The 21,212-nt window shown below is 43.2% G+C and overlaps 1 protein-coding gene across 4 annotated transcripts in view; it reads left to right on the forward strand.

Annotated features, from left to right (window-relative positions):
- Positions 1–21,212, forward strand: part of LOC138489337 (oocyte zinc finger protein XlCOF6-like) — a 235,110-nt gene that overhangs the window by 67,788 nt on the left and 146,110 nt on the right. For 3 of the 4 annotated variants that reach the window (XM_069617051.1, XM_069617052.1, XM_069617053.1), the window contains exon 2: positions 1,938–2,030. In XM_069617051.1, coding sequence (XP_069473152.1) covers positions 1,938–2,030 — 93 coding nt within the window. Of the gene's footprint in view, positions 1–1,934; positions 2,031–21,212 lie in introns of those variants that run through there. The other variant, XM_069617054.1, reaches the window with a different exon arrangement.

Genomic DNA, 21,212 nt, shown 5'->3' on the forward strand with positions numbered 1-21,212 from the left:
CTAACCTAGCCACACACGCCAGCACTTCAACGCATTCCACCAAACTGCCTCAACGTTTCAGATTCTCACAAGTCTCTATCACTGAGGTAGAAAACATTATTTCATCCCTCAAACCTTCAAATGGTCAGGGAGATAGCTGCCCAGCCCAGATCATCAAAGATGCTGCTAGAGACTTGGCACCTTTCATCGCTAAATTAATGAATGCCTCTTTTTCATCCAGCACCGTCCCCAGTAATTTAAAGGAGTCATGGGTCCTAGCCCTCCTAAAAAAACAATCTCTAATCACTAGACCATTCCATTCTCACCCAACTACAGGCCAATCACTACAGCACCTTTCCTATTTAAGATCTTAGACAAAGTAGCCTACCTTCAAATTCAGAAGTATTCAGAGACCAATCACCTCCTGGGAGTCTGCCAATCTGGTTTCAGGCCACAACACGGCACCGAAACAGCTCTGATTGATCATAAAACCGAGATCAACAAGCTTAATGACGAGGGGAAAATAGCTCTGCTACTTCTCCTTGATCTCTCTGCTGCCTTCGATCTGGTGGACCATAAAGTGCTATGTAAACACCTTGACACAGCCGCCCACTTTTCACAGTACACTATTGCATGGTTCCAATACTTTCCGAACAACAGGACCATGAGAGTCTTCTCGCCTTCAGCAGCTGCTGACCCAATTCCTATCACTTGTGGCATGCCGCAGGGTTCCTGCGTCTCGCCAACAATGTACAACATATTTACGAAGCCACTGTTCCGTGACCTGGACCATCTGGGTGTCACCTACACTAACCACGCAGATGACACCCAGATCCTCATACCACTCACCGGGGACTACGACAAGGACATGGCCCTTGGAAATAAAATGTATCTAATCATGCAGGCATGGATGGCCGCCCATAGCCTATGCCTGAATGATGATAAAACTGAGCTTCGTATACTCGGAGCCACAGTCAACCTGAACAAACTCAATTCCAAATATACCTCATTCAGCATCGACGGTAATCACTTTAAAATGGTAAAGAGGTAAACACTCTAGGTTTCCTCCTGGATTCAACTCTCACACTTGGCAAACAGGTCAATGCCATGGCCTCGGTCGCAGCATATTCCTGCAAGCTGATCAGAGCTTGCACAACCTTTCTCTCCAAAGACTATCCTAGCCAGAGCCCTGATCCTCTCCAAGCGGGATTATTGTAACGCCTTGTACTTGGGTGCGTAAAAGCATGTTATCATTAAAATCCAAATCCTCCAGAACAATGCTCTCAGAACTGCACAGGGCATACCCAGAAGAGAGCATATCTCAGAGTCGAACAAATGGCTGTCCATGAATGACAAAATCATGCTTAAAACCGTCTCACAAAGCTGCTCCACTCTACCTCTCGGAGAGAATCATCAGAAAATCCTCAGAACGCTCTACCAGGACAGCTAATTCCTTCCGCCTGGTAGTTGCTAGATTTAAACTTAAAAAAGCTGGGGGGGGGGGCAGTTTTCCTGTTATAGAGCGGCACAGTATTGGAATGCCCTGCCTCCATCCTTGAGAGCGGACCAAACCTTCCCTAACTTTAGGCACAACACCCTAAACTGGCTCAAAGCCAAGGACCACTGAGTAACCTAAATGCCTAACCTACCTGTATGATCCTGCATCATAATGTACATAACCGTACATGTATTTAACTACTGTAAGATTTTCTATATTTTCTGTGATCCTTGTATGTATATAAGTATTGTAATTTTGGAATTTTTGTATATCTTGTTGCAACCACTGTAGTTCACGCCTAAAGTATACCTTGTAACCTCCTATCATTTGCGCCCCAATACCTTTGAGTTTGGTGCGCCATACAAATCAATAAACAAACAAACCAACAGATTATCCTCTTCATTACACAAGAGAAAGAATACAAATGATAATGATAATGCTTGTTTTCTTTTATTCTCAGGTTCCTTCATTGGCACCACTGTCTTTCCATCAATGACCAAAGAAAAACGGGATCTGAGTCCCATGGACCGCCAGAAGGCGCAGAGAATTCACGGTATTTATTATGCATTAACTGTGAACAGTCAGTCATTCTTAGGCAGGTCTTCCCAATACCAAGGCACACCCACACAGAAACATGTGAAGCTATGCACTGTGATATGATATGATAGGTTATTTATAACGCGCTTAATACCCAGAGGTTTCTAAGCCCGGACCAGGGGATTGAACCTGTGTTGCTCCGTGCCGTCTTGCTTCCAAGACGAGCACGTTGCCCCTAAGCTATACTCCTGTGGCGTGATGGAATACGGCGGCTGATGATGTGGTATAATTTTGGCTATAGACTTTTATTTAAATGAGTTCCTACCTCTAGAGGAGGGGTAGGTTTCCCTACTTCAACCCAAAATAACTCTGGTGCTCATCAGGATGTAAGTCAAAAGAAATGAACATACTGTCCTCAGTCCAAAGCACTACTCTATCCCTGCCACAACAAAGGTAAATCAATAAACATTCATAAAGTCCTGCTCAACCACCAGGAGAATGACTCCCGTCTCCTGGTGAAGTACTTCAGTCCAGCTTGACTCAACAGCCGTCTCTTGCAATAGGGTTTGATTTACCCACTAGTCCTAGATCAGGAGAATGACTTGCTTCTCCCGGTGAAGTACTTCAGTCTCAGCTTGACTCAACAGCCGTCTCTTGCAATAGGGTTTGATTTACCCACTAGTCCTAGATCAGGAGAATGACTCACTTCTCCCGGTGAAGTACTTCAGTCTCAGGTTGACTCAAGAGCAGTCTCTTGCAATAGGGTCTGATTTACCAACTAGACCTAGATGAGGGGAATGCACCTTCTTCTGGTCCATCTGGAAAGATTCCAAAAACAGGTTATTGGCCGCTCTTATAAACTTTGCAATGTCTTTTTAGTTCTTCCCATAAACCTTTAAACAGTAGTGTCCAGGCCTTATTCATGCTTCACCTGGTTCTCAGTACTTCGTTACTTTCAGCCAATTCTTTATCCTGGTATTTCTCACATAGGTTAATGTTCTCACTGTGACGAGAGAGTTCACTCCCAAGGCACTCTTGAACTTAGTAGCTTTTTATTTTCACAATACTTTGAGGGATATTACCCTCAATGAAGACTTGACTCTTGGGTTTCTGGGTATCACTATAGTGATGAGGTATTTGTTGCTTAAGGATATTTAACTCTCGGTTCTTTGAGTTTCACTACTGCCAAGAGGGAGTTCACTCCAAAGTGCTTCTTGGCTCTTGGTTCTCTGGGTATCACTACTGTGATGAGGAAGATTACTCTTGAATTTTCTTGACTCTTGCACCACCCCGGATCGCTCCCGGCTCTTGCACAGCTCCCATTACCTCTGTTTCTTTGTTGGAGCATTACCGGTTCTTCCCAGGGTCATTGTTCAGAGTTTCTTCTACACCCGTGTCTGTGCGTGTGCTTCTGTAGCTTCATCTCAGTGCAGCTTGAAGAGCTGTTCCGGTGGCCTCTACTCTGTTAATAGTCCGCACGGTCCACCTCCTAGATTTCGCGCCACCACTGGGTCTCGGCTTCAAGTAGCAATCGGACGTGCACTGGCTCGCACAGCTTACTCCGGTTTCTTCTCGTCCAGAGACCGGCTGTCTTCTTGGACTCGGGTTGCAGCTTGTTTCCTGGGCAATGCAGGACCGACACCAGCTTCCCTTGCTGTTCTTCCTGCCTCTCTCTTGTAGTCTGTTCACATTTTCGGTTTAATACAGCTAGACCAGCCCCAGCATAATGTTAAAAGTGTTACCCAATACCTCTGATGTAATCTTCATGCTTCTTTGGGGCCACCTTATCAGGGTTCTTCGTTGATTCCTCACATTTTTAATCTGTATGCTTCTTTGGTTCTTCTTGGTCTCAGTACTATTAAGATTTAAAGATTAGACTATAAACCTCACAGTAACACACAGTATGGTTCTCAAGAAAGGGAAGGAGTCAACAATGGTAAGGCTTCTTGGGGCAAGGATTTATGGAGGTCTTTAACCGGCTGGGAGTCCCTATCCCCATGAGGGGAGTCTCTCTCTCTCTCTCTCTCTCCGAGATCCTCCCGATTTTTACCACCCCTAGGGGATTATTGGGTAGCAGCATCACCTCCCTAGCTTCATAGGGAAGGGCTCCCCTCTGGTGGGAAGTGACGGGATCTGGTGAATCATCACAGCAGTCACCGAAAGTGAGCGAGGGAGACGCAAAAACACATGGATGCATACATACTCAATAAAAGAGTCTCTCTCTCTGTCTCTCTCTGTCTGTCTCTCTCTCAAGATAAAGAGACTTGGGCCTAGATACATAGACATGGGTCTAAATTCGGATTTCAAGAAGCATGAGCTGAAAGTAGCTCCTAGGTGTCAGGGCTTTTCTTGTGACCTGCCATTATTCACCTGACCCAGGAGCTATGTCCCAATCGATCGGGCATGTATTTTCATCATACTGTAATCGATCTTAAAAAAAAAAAATTCGATTTGTCTTACCTTAGTTTTCCTCACATTTAGACGTGTGAAAACAACGGGTTGGGCGCCACCATCTTGTGCTAATCTTATCTGTTGATACATCTAAAGTGCCCTTGTGGCAAGAATGTCGATCACCCACCCCTCAAACTGACATCACTAGACGCTTACGCCCCTTTTCACAACGCCAATGCATGTCTCATGTCAAAGTCATCTGTGCGCAATCTATTGATGGTTCTCGTTCCTCAAAGTGTAAGCAAACCCTTTCTGATCACACAATATTGAAGTTTCTTTTTCCTTTGTGCCAGTGTATTTTGTTTTTGAGCCTCCGTGACTTGTTTCTGCCCTGTTCAGCTACCTTCCTAGTTCGACGCCCTGCGAACAGGTACTTACACTATCTGAACTGATTGAACTCAGTAGTAGCTTTTTATTCATACATTTCTTGCATTATATGCAAATGTCTTTGCCAAACCATATTTAAATTGTACTTTTACAAGGCTTGTTTTTTCCATGTGTGAATGCGAACATTCATAGTTTGTGCCTATTCATGTCTTTGCACTATGGGTTTTTGTAACATTGCAGTGTTTTCTCTTCTCCTTCTTTAACAGTGTTTATTGTCTACCAACAACCATGTTCTTATTTTTCTGACTTTTGATTTTGTACTTATTCAATAATCCAGAACTATGGCAACAATACAACCATACCAGTACGAGCCTGAATATTCAGAGGAGGAATTAATTGAAAGAGAAAGAAGCAGAAATGCTTGCTAATCAGATAAGAGACGTGATGATCAATCACTGGATCCTGAACCCAGTCGCATGGAAGACATTTCCACCTGGTGTACTTGCGATGGTTGCAAGGTTATGCCAACCGAGGTGGAGAACTGCTGCTGTCGCGAAAACTCTGAAGGATTGGCCTACATAGCCGAAGAAGACACACCACTGCTATGCGTTACCGAGCTGGATGTCTTCAGAGCAGCCTGCCTCACAAGATCTGTGTTGCGGATGATGGTCCTTATGCACGAACTTCGAGCAACAGATCTCCCACGTAATCCAAGTAACAAGTATGTTCACTCTAGATCTGATGTTTGTTTGACAACTGAGACGGCTAACATTTGATGTTCTCCTACATCATTGTAACTTCCATTGATCACTGACAAATGTTTTTTTTTCTGTAATTTGAATACATTTCTCGTGCTAATGTAAAACCATCACTGAATGTAAAGTCTAAAAACAATATTGAACTTAAAAACAATATTGCCCTATGTCCCAAACTGTTCTTGCTTCAATGGGAGTTCACATTTGTAATTATTTGATACTTCAAATAGACTGTACAAGGGATTTTTACACACAGTACCACAATCGCATCAATGTAATTTGGAGTTTTTGTGCCATCTACCTTACCAAAGTAAATTTAAAACAAAGAGTTAATATGAATAGTTATTTGAATTGTTCAGTAAGTAAACGACACATCCAACCATCTAGGATGTTCATGAAAGAAGTTTGGTGGCATTTTGAGCTCGCCTCATGCCCATCATCCCCTTCCAGTATCAATGGCAGTTCTCACCTATGACCGAGTGCTCCCAAGGGGGCTGTGTGGATCGATATGCTCAAGGTGCCAATCACCCAGTACATCTCAAAGGGGTTTACCACACTGTGACCATTGTCCACATAGCCTCCCCAAACCCGGTGTCTCCAGACTCCCCTTTGAAGACCTCATCCCTGCAATCAGCATATCTATGTATCCCTTGAACATTGTTCCGGGCCATTTGCACTTGCTTCACGTCCATCCATCCCCCTCCTGTATCAATGGCAGTTTGCACCTATGACTGTGTGCTCGCGAGGGGGCTGGGTGCATGGTTATGAGGATGTCAAACATTGGCATAGAGGCTTGGTGGGTGTCAACAAACATGTCACACTTTCACATACACACCCACTTTTTAAACACCTTGGTAGTTCACTATGGAACATGTCTGCAATCTCCTTTACCAGGCTTGCTCAAACGGCTCATCTGTGTGTCCAAGTAGAGTTGGTCAACTATTTTGTTCAGTAATTTTATCGATCGCTGCTCAGAAAGTTTGTATTGCTTTATACCCAATGTTCACCGTATTCCCATTTTAATTTATCTCAAAGAGTTCACCATTATGGAAGGATTTATGTATTTTTATCTCTGGCATTAGTACATTTCATTGCTGAGCATTGTATCAGAATGTAAAGTTTCATAGTCCATGTTTTCAACGCATGTTTTCATTTGGTGGCTCAACGTGTATTGACTGGACTAGTAATACGTTACAATTTGCGGTATAACAATGAGTTCTGACTTATTTGAGCGCTGTGATAATTAGACATGGTTACAGATTTGTTTTTTTTATTTCAAACAAAGTTTACAAACAAAGCTATGAGATCTTTGCTTTGCTCACAGTGATACTTTATTAATTTTAATTATTATTTCTATTTCTTTAACAGATCATGCAGACATTTCAAGAATGCTTTCATGTATCGTTTTAGATTGCCCTACTGTGAACCATGACACAGTCCTGCATGTATTCCCAAAGGATTTGGATTTAATAAGAACATGGCTTTCAAATTGCGGATTTCCATTGTGGGAGATTGAAAGCAGAGCCAAGGATGTCTTGGAAGACGTGAAGAGCAATCAATTCCGCATCTGCAGCATGCACTTCTCCGGCGATATGCACAAAGCTTCCCAGTACACTAAAACGCGTTGCCCGAGACGCCTTCGCAAATTACTTCCCAAAGCAATTCCAACAAAATATTCAGCACCCGTTGGTTCCGGTTAGTAGTGGACGAAGAATTTGTTATGTATGTTGGTATATAAAAAGAGTGCTCTCTATACATATGTCTTCTAAATGATCTTGCAATCTAATGAATTGTGTGGGTAAAAAGTAACATGATGACCGTTTTTGCTTTTTGGGGAATATTTACGTCGATGGTATATTACACAAGTTGCGCTCGTGACTCAAAGCACTGTACTTTTAACTTTTTCACTTTAGGCTACTTTGTCTAACCCCTCTTTCGCTTAATTTATTTAAATGTGTTTGTTAACATGTCTTTTGTCAAGTAGAGCTCACTGATGCAAGTATTCGACCTTCACCAATCAGGAAACCACAGACACGTCGATCAATTATCCCTCTGGTGATGCCAAACCACATGTACGTAGTAATGTTTTTGAGCCTTGGATGTGGTCAAATTTATAATACTAATGTACCTTTTCAATTGGACTCTTTTCTGATTATATACATAATATAAAGGAGCAAGATTCATCATCGATCACTATTCAGAAGTTAACAGCAACATCACTCACCTCGCCAGTAATTATTTTATACTAATCCTGCGACTGAACAATGCATGCGGCCTACTTCGAATTGAAACCTATTGAAAATGATTATGTGTAATATTAGTTATTGATAAGAAGTGTCATGTAGGAGTGTGTCTCAATATGGACCATTTTTTTGCATCTGATGTTTTCTTTTAAACTTTGCTTTTACATCCATACTAAAACAATTACTGTGTTATAGAGGGATGCTGGAACTTCAACGTCAATCCCTTCCTCATTTGAAACCGGTCCAGAGTATGCGGTATGCATAGTTCGAATGTGCGTTACATTGGTAGTTGTGATTCTACTTTATTTGGTTTGAAATTAACAAGTGTTTTATTTTTCAAAAAATGTACAATACTGTTAGAAAAGTGTTGTATTTATTGCCCATAGATATGCAACAATGAAAGTAAAACCTCCCCAAAAACATACTATGAAACTGAAATGCAAGTAACATTCCACTGTATGTAAGTTTTCTGTTTTTGTTAATAACATTTAACTTCCTACCCAAAGCGGAATACATTACAATGAAAACATTGCAGCGCAAACTAATTTGGGAAGCAACATTTTAAATACTATGTTTTGCAGGATATCACATCAACTCCATGTGACATCTCAAAAAGTTTATCAGGTGAAATGTAAAATGTATATGTTGAAAACGTCACACGTTCCTAGTGTTTGAGGTTATCTTGCTAGAAATGATTTTAATTGTTTTACGACGACTACCTTACAATTATTTAAAACAACTTTGTCAAGAAGTACTTTATGATATTAAAGATTGTACAGTTAAGTGTGCTTGACATTTTTAATGAATGTTTTGTCCAAGGAATGTACCATTGAAGCAGTCGAAATAGAAGAGCCACATACACCAGAGGTATATATAACATAATCTGAAATTTCATTTATCCACACATCTGATGGGCATTGTAATTTTTAATATGTTGCAATGTTTAATGTACGTAAAGTAGGTTCTATTTCTAGATATGTACATATGTTCCTTTGAGTGGAAAAGACATTTGCCGGGTTTATACACTGTATAAATGCTTTTTTAGCTTGGTCTTTTGGTCTGCACATCGAAGTCCACTGTTTCAAAGAAAATAAAGAAACCAAGGATGATAAACAAACCAGTTTGTTTAGGAGAAATTTTTAACCTGATATTGCATTTTTAGTTGGTAAATCGTATCTTCTGTATGTATGATATACATTGAGCATGTTTTTTATTTCAATGTATTAGAGGCCCAGGAGGAAGAGGAGCATAAAGACTCAGACAACAACAGAAACTAATGATATCGCTTGCCAAACGGATGGCACTATGGAGCAATTACTTTTTGGGGCACAGCATGGTCCAATCAAGATTCAGAGTCGTGATGTAGATGTCCAGTGGCCGGAAAATGGATTAAATGTCACCAGCGAGCCATGGAAAGTACTTGCGGATCTTTGCCACATTGCAAAACATTGCCTAGATGAAACTGAAGACACAGAAGATATATCGGAAATGTTTGCAGACCCAATGACACAATCGACACCATCTAAAAAATGGCCACTGACGAAACATTCAATTATCCCTGTTTCTCCAATTCATGTGAAAATATCACAGCCCGAAATAACTGAATCATCTTTGCAATTCATTGACGAATCTGCTCATGATCTCGACCTCAGTATTCCTACTTTGGGGGAGTTGTCCACCACCATCGAATCGCAAACCACATTACTGCAGAGGATTTGCTTTTAAAGGAGTAAAAATACATTGTATTCGACTGCTGCCTGCTAGAGATTATACAAATGATTAAATGTGATCATAAATTACATAGGAGATATGTGGGAAACCAATGGTGAATTGTACTTGTCTTCTCAAGAGCACCAACCTGAAAATCCAGGCCAGCTGTGTCCACCAACATAACACATTTTCATGGTCAGCACAACCTATGCTTGGAAAAGTGCCTGCTGAAAATGTACTTTGTTCATCTGCTTTGCTGTTCAGTGGATCAGCGTTCAGTAAAACTTAGTTTCCGTCAATTTGTGCGACTTGAGTTCCTTGCTAAAACACAGTACTACAAATATCAGGCCAGATATAAATTGACAGTACACTCGCTGGCAAAAGGGTTGCTGGCGACACAGTGAGACAGTCCAGGATTTTCCGCTTAATACTGCACTTTCAAGACATGATATGATATGATGTGATGTGGCATTTATAACACGTCTGTACACAAGTGTTTCTAGGTGCGACAAGACAAGGAGGGCGGGCAACAAACAGGAAAAAAATAACGATCTTACTAGGCCTTGTGTCATTCAGATCACGCAACTGCAGGGAAGAGGGAAGAGGAGAAGTAGCAAGGGGAGGCACAAGGGGAGGTGCAGTTAACTCACAAGTGCAGCCAGCGGTTGTCTTATAAGTGCAGAGAGAACGTTGGAATAACAAAGGCCATGCAAGAGCAGTTCCCACAGTTTGAGGAATGACACGTTGCAAAATCTATTTCTAAAATAATTTCCGCTGCTGGTAATAAAAGGGTTCAGAAAACTTGTGGTCTGTCTATCAGCAACCATCTTTGGTGGAGCTCAAAAACCTGTAATGAATCTGTAGAAATTCTACTTGAAAGTGGCATTCATTGATGCACAATTGTTCCAACATACTCTTGAAGAGAAAACAAACATTTCCACAAATGTAGACATGGACCTTTGACTAAGGAGCAGGAGTGTAAGAAGTGGTTGGCGTCCGGTTCCCCACCCCATACAGCACTGGAGAAAATTGTGTGCGACAAAACCCTTTCAAGAGGCCTGAAGGGACTCACCGAAATTCTGCCACACTGGAGATTTAGAGGTTTTCCGTAATATGTGCCTAAAGTACAGGCCAAAAAGGTTGCATTTCGCATAGACTGTATGGAGGCCAAAACAAGACTGGCTGTATTTGAGTACAATGAGAATGTTGGGAGGGACCAAGCAAGAACTGCAGGAACCTTTGCTATGCTTTGTTACCAAATGGCGTTTACAAAACGAAGCAAACAGTGGGTGGCCAAGCCGATATTCCAGGAAATGGATTTTGAATTTGTGAAATATCTGACATTGACTTTGCTGACAATGCATACAAATGGAATGGCTCCAGAGTTTGTTTCCGGGGCACAGACTATGCCACACAACATTGCAAAAGAGGCTTGTCCTCCAAAACTTGAACTTAATGAGAGGTCGACTTCAAGATTTAAATGATTTGCAGCTGTCTTCACACCTTTTTCACAAGCAAGTTGCAATATTTTACCCAATGTTTGGACACTGTATTGATTAAAAAAAGAATGTAATGGTATAACACTCGCAATGTTAATGTTCAATAATGTATTTCTATTCATTTATTTTTGGCAATGTAATTGTGTTAAATATGCATAAATAGTTTCATTTTACCTTTCCTCTCTTTATATTGCTTTTCCTCTGTCATATATATATATTTAAAACTTAAAATGCCAATGTGATTATTTGAAGTACGTGCCTTTATTTCAAAATCATGGAAAAGTTTTTGGGGATTGAAATTCTTGAGACATGTGCGTTTCGATTCTCTTAATCTTTCTTTGTCGCTCCCCCTCTGGGCATATGGACTACCCACATGGTCTCTGTCCTATCCTGTTTCTCTTCGTCTGCCATTAATAGTAGCACCAGATGGGAAGTACTCTTGTCTATGGGAATGGGTCCCCCTGGTTGACCCTCACCCCTGCAACCCATGCAATCCCTGGCACTTGCGTTCATGGCCTCCCCTTAGCAGGGCCCTAGCCCCCATTGCTGTCTCCCACCCAGTTCACCTGCACGCTTTCCTCTTTACTCTGCACTTCCCTTCCCACACTAGCACTCTGCATTTAGCCAACCGGCGCTACACCCACACCTCTTCCTCGCACTTCTTACTAATGCACTTGCACTATCCAAATTTCAAATGAACTAGTAGGTACGACCGCTATTGTTCTCTTTATCCCTTGGTCCACACTGCCACCCCACTTGTGGCACCTTGAAAGACCATTAGTTGTACAGGTGCATTACAAACATCCCAAAAAATCAATTAAAATAAATATAATTCAAACAAGGATTGACGGAACAATTAACATTAGTTGTGTGGTTGATATTAATCAAGCAATCTTACCAGGCAGAAGTGTTAGAGGCGCTAATGTTTGTATATATTAGACCAACGGCATTAGCCCACATATCTCGCTGACCATTTGCTTGCAATTTATCATCCGCCATTGCCCTGGTTTGGTTCCTTTGTACTTAGTAGATCACATTTATTTACCATACATGTTACGCAATACACGAGAAGAAGTTGTTGTCGTGCACTTTATGGTAATTGTATCTTTGGGGACCACTGTAAGGAAGGCATGGCATCAAAGTAATACGTACACAAGTGATCAGTTCAAGGGTGTTAACTGTAAAGTGGGAGAGTTAAACACCTAATCCAAACCTAAATCTAAGATGGGAGCAAGCTACAACCATCTAATAATAATAATAATACCGTCCATATGGAGTCTCTTACCGCTATGTTACAAAATGGTGTGGGATAATGTTCACAAGAAAAAAAGAAGTGTTCACAAAATGATAAGTCAGGATGTTATGGTCAGGGTCTCCCTTCCCCACGTTTAAGCACGGGAAAAGGCGGGACTCTTGAGCACAGCACACACACCTAGGCTTCTCCAGCACAGACTTACAGGATCGACTTCAAGACCCTCTTCATCATCCACAAGGTCCTCTTTCACATCATCCCTTATTCATTTAACTGCTAATCACCCCACTGCCGCTGTGACCGGTGGCTTGATGATCATGAATGCCACAGGATCGCAGGACCATCCTCCCAGTCAATACCAGCACCCCTCCACCACCCTACGGTCCCCTGCTTGATGGCTCACATACCAACCTTGCCTGTACTACCACTGAGCCCGAGGTTCTCCTCCTTGTCTACCCTTAGAACTTCCCTCTCAGGCCCTCCTCCAGCATTGACCACCCCACTGCTCCGCCTACCATCCCCTTCACCAGCACCTCTCCACAATGCACTTGCACGGGCAAATGCCACAATGCCTAGTAGGACAACACAGTATATTACTGTTTTGACATTATTATTTCCCATGTTCTGTTCCCATCAAGCATTCTGGTGCTTAGAAACACAGTTCTGTTTTGTAAAGCACCTTACAAATGCTCAATAAAATTAAATAAAAACTAGATAAATACACCACATTTAATTCCCGACTAGCAGAAATGGTCACTTCAAGTGTGATGAAAGGCTAGAGACAAACAGGGCCTGATTCATGGAATTATTTTGCATGGTGCAAAGTGACTTCGCACAGCCAACAAAAACCCTGATTCATAGAACAGTGCAAAGTGTCGTTTTGCTGTGCAAAGTCACTTCGTACAGCAAAAATACCCTTTCCACTGCTCCATGAATCGGGGTGGAACAGTGCAAAGTATCTTTTTATTTTCAGTGCAAAGCGACTTTGCACGACAAAAAGGAAGGCACGTTACACTGTTCAATGAATCAGGGTGTATGTTGGCAGTGCAAAGTCACTTTGCACCAGTGAAAAGTCACATTGCACAGTGCAAACAGTTCCATCAATCAGGCCCACAGTGTTTTAAAGCCTCACCTCATGGTGCGTGTGGCTACTTGACATGAGAATAAACACACAGGAGACATATGTAGCATGAGCACACAATCTCACCCAGTATCACCTTATGGTACACATGGCTGCTTCATGTGCGCAAGTGAGCATGAACGAACATGCAGGAATTATAGTAAGAGGCATACAACATATGGCAGAAATGTAGGAAGCGAACCAACGAATCAAGGGTGGAACAGTAATGAAAGTTTGTAGATTAGGCGCAGGGTTATCGTATGCTTTGAGCCATGAAAGAGTGCGGGATAAGCGAGAAGGGGGTTATGGATCTCCTATTCTTACAGCGCAGAGAAAGCCCTAGCGGTAACAGCAATACATAATTTTCTGGTGTGTTATCGCTCCCCTCTTGAGGGACATACTGCAAATCGCTGTTTTTAACTGTCCTTAGTTTTCTAAACCATGTGTCTTCTGCTGTATCTTTTTTTGTGGCATTCTTTCTCCAAAACGTAACCTACCCCTCGCTTGCTTACATCACTGAATAAAGGCTGGCATTGTTATTTGTCCTTGAATGAAACGCACAAAGAGTTTGAAGGACAAAATGCGTGGAATAGCTACAAAGAATTGATAACATTGACTATATTCATAGTGGACATACGAAACTTCTGTTTCTATTTCTGGGATCTGTTTGGAGCAATTGTTCTGCTTGACATCGAGAGGATGGAACACCATGAAATTTTGTAAGTGTAACTTTACGTAATATTCTGGCGATTGAAAATGGCATGTGTGCTGTTTGCTTGATGACTAACTATGTGACGGACAAATGTACTTTTTGACAAAAAGAATGCACATCGTACGTTTATGTTGAAGACTATTCATACCGCGCGCTATAACCGCCCAAGTGTTGCACTTGCGGTTTGTTGTGCCTTTCACAAATCATATATTCTGTGCAGAGTTGTGGGTTGTTAGGTGGCCTGTCTACATGCTCAAAGGCTGAATTTAGGTCCATAAAGGCTAGATAGATGGGGAATCCAGAACATACACACGTTTGGGCAGAATTAAGTAAATATGTAGACATTGATGCAAAGTGCCCGTCTCTGTTCTAAACGCCAGCTGTGTGTCTGAGAGGATCTCCTTCTACAGAACCCATTCTTCTAGCCGTTTTCAAATCACCCATGCAAAAATGTTTGATGTCCCATCCAGTTGCATCACAGGACCGTATGAAGATGAAGATGGGACAAATTTGCTCCATTTTATATACACCGGGGCAATAATTCCCGTTTCCCAGCTATCTGGAACCAGATTGGTCAAAACTAGAGCATTGAACACCTGAACTAAAAAGGGGCCCCATACTTCCGGAAAAGGCCAGAATAAATCATTTGGGACACCATTTATCCCTAGGGATTTAAAAGTTTTTTTGTCTTTTACGGACCCGCAGCACCTCCTCCAAGGTTACCAGGTCCGTGGGCTTATCTATACTCGCACATCTTTTGAGTTCCATATCTATCGCACCCATCTGACACATAGTCACCAAACAAGTCACTATAATGTGATACCCAGTCTTCCTCACCTATACATGCCTCCAGGATATGCATGCACCCATTATCCAGGCTTTCAGTGTTCCTAGTAACGATGCCCCCAAAGGTTTTCGAATAAGCCCTTTCCGCTGCAGCACAGAATGCATCCGATTTCATCTCAGCAAGTTCCATCTTCCTGTCTGCTAGAGCTTGCTTAGGGTCCATGAAAACGGTCAGTGCGAAAAGCGTGCTTCAAGTGTGGTTGTCAGCCTGTGACTCTGGGAAGTTAAAATCGCAGAGAAAGACATTATTTGAATGTCCTAATATGGCAGAGGAGAGTAAGTTGGAGATGTCTACAATGAAAGGGTCACTCCTGTGAGGTGGTCTGTAGATGAGGTGGAAGATGATGGATTCCTTGTGTGATATTGGGAACCAGCTGGCCAGTGATTCAAATGCGCTTGTTTTGGGAGAGGGGATGATGGAGCATGGCCAATCGCTCCTGTGGATGCTTGCCACTACGCCTCCTGCCCTTCCTGTTCGCCGGTTGGCATGTTGAATGCAGTAGCCTTTGGGTAGGAGGACGTCGAAAACATGTGGGGTGGATGGGGTAAACCATGTTTCTGTGATGAACAGGGCATCAAAGTTGTTGTACGAGATGAGGTCGGCATTCTCTGCCGCATGAGCGACTGCTGAGCGAACTTTGATCAACATGAGAGGGCGTGTGCATGTGGGCCGTGGGAGGTTTGCTAGCGTAGCTTGCCGCGGCTGCCTATGGCACTTGGCCATTCGAACCCCAGTGAGAGTGGGGATGGGCTGTAGTGAGAGGAGATATGTGATGATGTCTTTTGGTGAGTACTAATAGTAGATTAGTTTGTAGGTGAAAAGCAGGATAGCGGGTCAGGCCCTTGCCTCTATCAGGCACGAATAGGCACAAATAGGTGAGGTCCTTGTACTTGCATGTCCCTTTTTGAGGATTCCAGTGATGAGAACGCCTAAGGAGGATGCCTAAGGAGGACTGATTAAATAGATGGTGGGTGGAGCAACTATGTGGCAGGGCCTGGTCACGTGACCAGCAGCCTACTCAATGCTGTCTGCCTGCAGCTGGCCTAAAGTCTTTAAGTCGAGGCATGGAAGGTGCAAAATCTGGAGGTGGGTGAAGCAACTGAGTGGCAGGGCATGGTCACGCGACCAGCAGCCAACTCCATGCTGAACCATAAACTATCTCGCTCCAGTAACTTCCAGCTCCTGACTGTCCCCCAGTTTTAACCCCTTTGCCTTCTAACTGTGTAATTGTTATCAGCTGGTGGCCTGTTATTGGCGAAAACTATGACCTCCACATGTGTTCCTGCTTGCTGTGCATGCCAGTTTGCAGATCTGCAGCCTGATTCTTCAAGAAGGCAAGCCACCAGCCTGGGTTTCTGCACACTGTATATGCGCCCGGAGTTGCTCTGTGGAAGGTCATGTTAGCAGGTGGTGAGTGATTGTGCTTTTCTTTGTAGCACAATGGTTCCCATGTGCCATCTCGATCCAGGTCTGCAGGATCCTGCATACTATTTCATACTATTGTATCTTGCATGTGCCAATTAGCTTGTACGATCCATGGAGACAGTCCCAATGAGCTGGTGACTCCAGAGATTTACACTGGTCGTCCAGCAAGTATTTACCTAGTCCAGTTGATCCTTGTCTCTTGGCATGGTTACCACTTTCTAAATTATTGATAACAAGATCTTGTTCCTTATGAACCAGACCTTCATACCCACTAAATGCAGTAATTCACTACTGGTTAGTCTTTTCTATTCTTTGGAGTTGTGGGGTGACCCAAATCGTGTGGACCAGCGTTTGGCCAGAACTTTCTTCCCAAGGTGTCGTGAGGAGACTGTTGAGGGCTTCAAAACCAGACTGGGGTGAGGGAGTCCTACACATTTCACTTCTTTGGGAGATTCTAATAGTTCTTTCCCACTCTCCCTAGACATATAAACCCAAGCATTTCATTCAGCACTTGGGAGGTGGGGGGGGCTTTATCATGAGGCTGGTAATGGACTGGGGAGTCTGGGCAATCCTCTTTGTATCCCCTCTGTGGCCTACATCATGGAGCGGGTTGTGTCATTGATGCCCCCAGGGTCACTCCAGTCCCATCACTCAGCCTAACACACATGACTTTGCGACTGCCAACACTCACCCACACAATACACTCAGGATTAATAGTGCAGTAGCACTGTTTACTTCAGTGAGTCAAGGCTAGGGATTCATCAGCAGAGGCAGAGCAGGTGAAAGGTCTAGGACAGACCCATGAAGCAGCCTTCACTGTCCTCAAAGCCCGTCTCCTGCTCTTAAATGGAGAAAGAGGGAGCGATCCTGCCAGGAACGTTGGTTATAGTGAGTCCTACGTACATTTCACACAGCAACAATGGAGACGTGGGGTGTAGCGAGGGAAGGAAGGAAGATAGGAGGGAGATATGAAGAGATGAAAAGTAGGAAGTGGAGAGTGGAAACATCTAGTAAGTGAATATAGAGGGGGAGGCTGGGCCTATACACAGTGCGCAGGCCGACCAAGACTTTGCTTCTGACAGATCAATGGCGCAAGACTCCCCCCCCCCCCCCCCGGTGAAGAGTCCTGTCCTGTAACTTGGGAACATGTCTGTCTTCTGACTACAATGGCGTTTTGTGGCATAATTAGGAAATCTTCCTGGTGCCTCAATGCTACTTGCCTGTTGCAGTTTTCTTGTCTGCAAAGGAGCATGTTTTAAGACCTTGGGTATCTCTGAAAACCTCAGCTCTCCATTTTCCTTCGAGATGGTGTCCAATCATGCTTATTATGATGCTTCCTACAGTATGCATCCCTCCACCACTGCAGTTGGCAGGCAGTAGTCCGCTTAGACTGCCTTGTGACACAGGCTTGACCAAGGAGTCTTTCCTGGACATGCACTGACCACTCCTCTTGCAGTCAGGGGCAAAACTGCACCCTTCTATCCCACCTGAGTTCCATGTCTTCTTCTCAAATGTTGCTGCAGGGGGACCTCCTCAAATCCAAAGGAGGGGCCTTTCTGCTTCTCACTGAGTTTTCTAATCAGAGTGAATGTGGGCACACCTGTGGATGAGCCCTGCCGACACTTACAGTCGTGGAGCACTTGTGGTGCACACGTGGCACTCTCCCAGATGTAATTTGGGTAATCAATCTCGGCTCAAACTCAGAATTAAATATTGAAAATGTCACAGAGTATGGGCATCACAGCATCTTTTAAAAGCGGGCAATCAGAAGTGTTCTCCCTCATCTGGGCAAAAACATGTCCACCTAGCCTGCCCTTTTCCCAGTTCTTAGTGAAGGTGTGGTAGCATCTAACGTTTCTTCCCAGCAGCTTTCATCCAAAGAGCCCAAAACATAAGAGAGGCCCTTGAATATTCACTGCCAGTCTTCTAACTCCCAAGCACAGATGTTAATGCAAACATAACTATTAGCTAAGTAGAGAACCTGGCAATCCTATTTGATTCCAATTTAACGTTTACTTCCGGGACAAATGCCTTCACTTGTGTCGACTCCAGCTACCCTTCTAAAAATATTCTATTCTACCTTGATGGCCACAAAACTGACCTTAACAGGCCTCTTTCACACCTGCATGCTTGGAACCGTCTTTATAGTGGCTTACCCCAGAGGTTATTGAGCTACAACTAGTGCAAATATTATAATTAATTTTTCTTTTTGTGAGGAACAAGAAGATGTCTCACATACTAATCCCCGGTGATCTGTCATCCAGGTGGCCAGGACAGGGCCATCGCTTTTGGATTTAGTTCCTGGGCATGAACCAGTGCGGGAGGATCATCTGGGTGAGGAGTGTTCGGGGAGTAGGACACCGGATGATGATGACGCGGTATCCCCTTCCCTATAACACCTTTACCCCATCCTACTAAGTAGGATATTTAGGAACTACCCCCACCTCCGCTTTACAACACAAACACTTTCTCACAGACAGCCTGTGAGAGAAAACGGACTAACACCCGAGCCGTATACCTGACATGTGCCAATGCAGTGGTCCGGCAATTACTGTCCATCACAAACACCTGACTTCCATTAAGCTTCCCCACAGGGATAAAAGGCGGAGCACGAAAGCACACTCTGAGCAAGGCAAAACACACGAGGAAACAGCAGTTCCAAGATGGCAGTTTAACGAGGGAAGAAAGACGAGTCCTCGATATTGGAAAGCGTATGACCAGGAAATCGGGCTAAAAAATCCTAAGTTGTGTGTCGAAGATACCCAGGGCCCTCCCGCATCACTAATCAAGTCTGGGAAAATCACCAGCTGGCGTGGTACTGTCCTTGGCGCCAAGAACAAAGCAGTGTCAGTGAGATCAACACAGCATGTGAGTTGGGGAGACAGATACAAGACTGGTCTGTGTTGAAGCCATGGTTGCAAGCAGCAACATTGTATGAACGCTAAAATGAACATTGTTTGAAATACGTCTGATATAAGATGCAAGCTAAAGTTCAACTGCTGATGAGTGAGTAAACTTTAAAACCAAGATACAATACCTTTTGACAGAGTGGTCCGGCACTGCGTGTGTGCTCAATAGAAGGTTTCTGTGAGGTATCCAGCTGGAAAATGAAAGAGTTGTAAAGAATTGTGAATTGAAGTGGTTCTGCGACGTGCCAAGCTAAATCCTGCGCACATTCGAAAGTCTTCGATGTTGATACAGTAAGAAAAGTTTGTGGCAAAGTAGATAAAGTTGATCCAAGCCTGGCAGAGGGAGATCAATTGAAAGCTTTGTGTTAAAGTGGGTCTGAGCCTGGCTGAGGGGCACCCGGGGTCAAGCAAAAATCACCCGAGAATTTGTACATGTGACATCCTAAGACGACAGGAACTTTGATGTTTGTTGTATTGCATCAGGCCCTCTGAAAAGGAGACTTTGAATGGCAAAGAGACTTTGGCACAGAAAGTCATGATGTTGAAGTTTTCAACTGCGCCCTCATGCTAGAGAAGCCAGAGATTTTGCTAAGCTTGAGTGTGCCGCCTTGTCACGTGCTGAAAACGTGGGGAAGGGAAACCAACAGCTTGAATATCCTGATATATCATTTCTTGAACACTTTTCCATTGCATAACATTGTTTCCCACACTATTTGTATTTAGAAGTAAGGATTGGTAATAGGTTTATTAGCTTTTTTATTTTGACAAGACACCACTAGGACTGCGTTAAAATTATTTGATGGTCGTAGCTTCCTCCCATCTTTAGATTTAGAATTAGATGGGCATTTTTCAAACCGAGTTGAAGTTCAATAAACACCCTTGAACTGTGATCACTTGTGTCTGTCTTAATGTTTGATACCATGCCTTCCTTACATTTTATAACACGCTTAATGCCAGCGAGATCACTTTCTAAGCGCAGGATCGGGATACGAACCTGTGTTGCGCTGCGTTGTCTTGCTTCCAAGACAAACGTGTTGCACCAGAGATATCTCCCCCCCCAAATTGGAGGCATGAGACTAATTCTAGACCTCGGCATCTAGGACCACATCTCTACTGTATGGCAAGCTCTTCATTGGCTCCAAATCAAACCATTAATAAAGTTCAAAACCCTTTACCGAATACACCAAGCCTTATTTTATTCCAAGTGCAAGTTTGACATCCTGTGAGTGTTTTTTTTCACCCTGTACTGCAAGACTTTTTCATGCGCCCAGGCTTGCTTTCTAAATGATTCACATACGTCTTTCGATTTGTCGCAGCTTTGTTCTTCTTTAGTAGTTTTCAGAACGTGCACACCTCACCCATGTTTTCTTGTTCTTTCTTGGTAACATGGCATCCTCCTTCCTGGTGTCCAAGTTTCTAGGCGATAAGGTGCAGATATTTAATGGGGTGAGCAGCCTTTAGTGCCTGGAATACATTTGGTTGCTCCTACACTCTCAATCGCACCATTTCTGGGGCAGGTCTTTCCACATTGATGGGGCATTGCTATGAAAAAAGCAGGGGCTACACTTGACATGACTAAAATAAAATCAAATAAGAGAGATAAATAGGTAGCACAATGCAAATTATGCATTGATAAGGCAATAATTACGATTAGTCTGAGTGACGTTGTCAATAAATACACACTGTTCCAGTGCCTGAATTACACACAGTCTGGCCATTGGTTTGCAGATTAAAACCACGAAAAGTACTGTGATCGTCTTCTACCAAAAGCGATCCTTTGAGGACCACCGTAGACATGAAATATCTCTGAGCTAGAAACTCACAAACTGCTTTTAGGGATGAAGGCCTTTTTGCCAACGTTGCATAATTTGCCATGTTAGAACAAAATGTGCACAGTAACCGTAGCAATGGAACACCCTTACTAAACAAGAAATTCTACAGAGAAATC

Source organism: Ambystoma mexicanum, chromosome 9 (genome assembly GCF_040938575.1).
Source record: "Ambystoma mexicanum isolate Mex_15411 chromosome 9, UKY_AmexF1_1, whole genome shotgun sequence".
Classification (NCBI taxonomy): Eukaryota; Metazoa; Chordata; class Amphibia; order Caudata; family Ambystomatidae; genus Ambystoma; species Ambystoma mexicanum.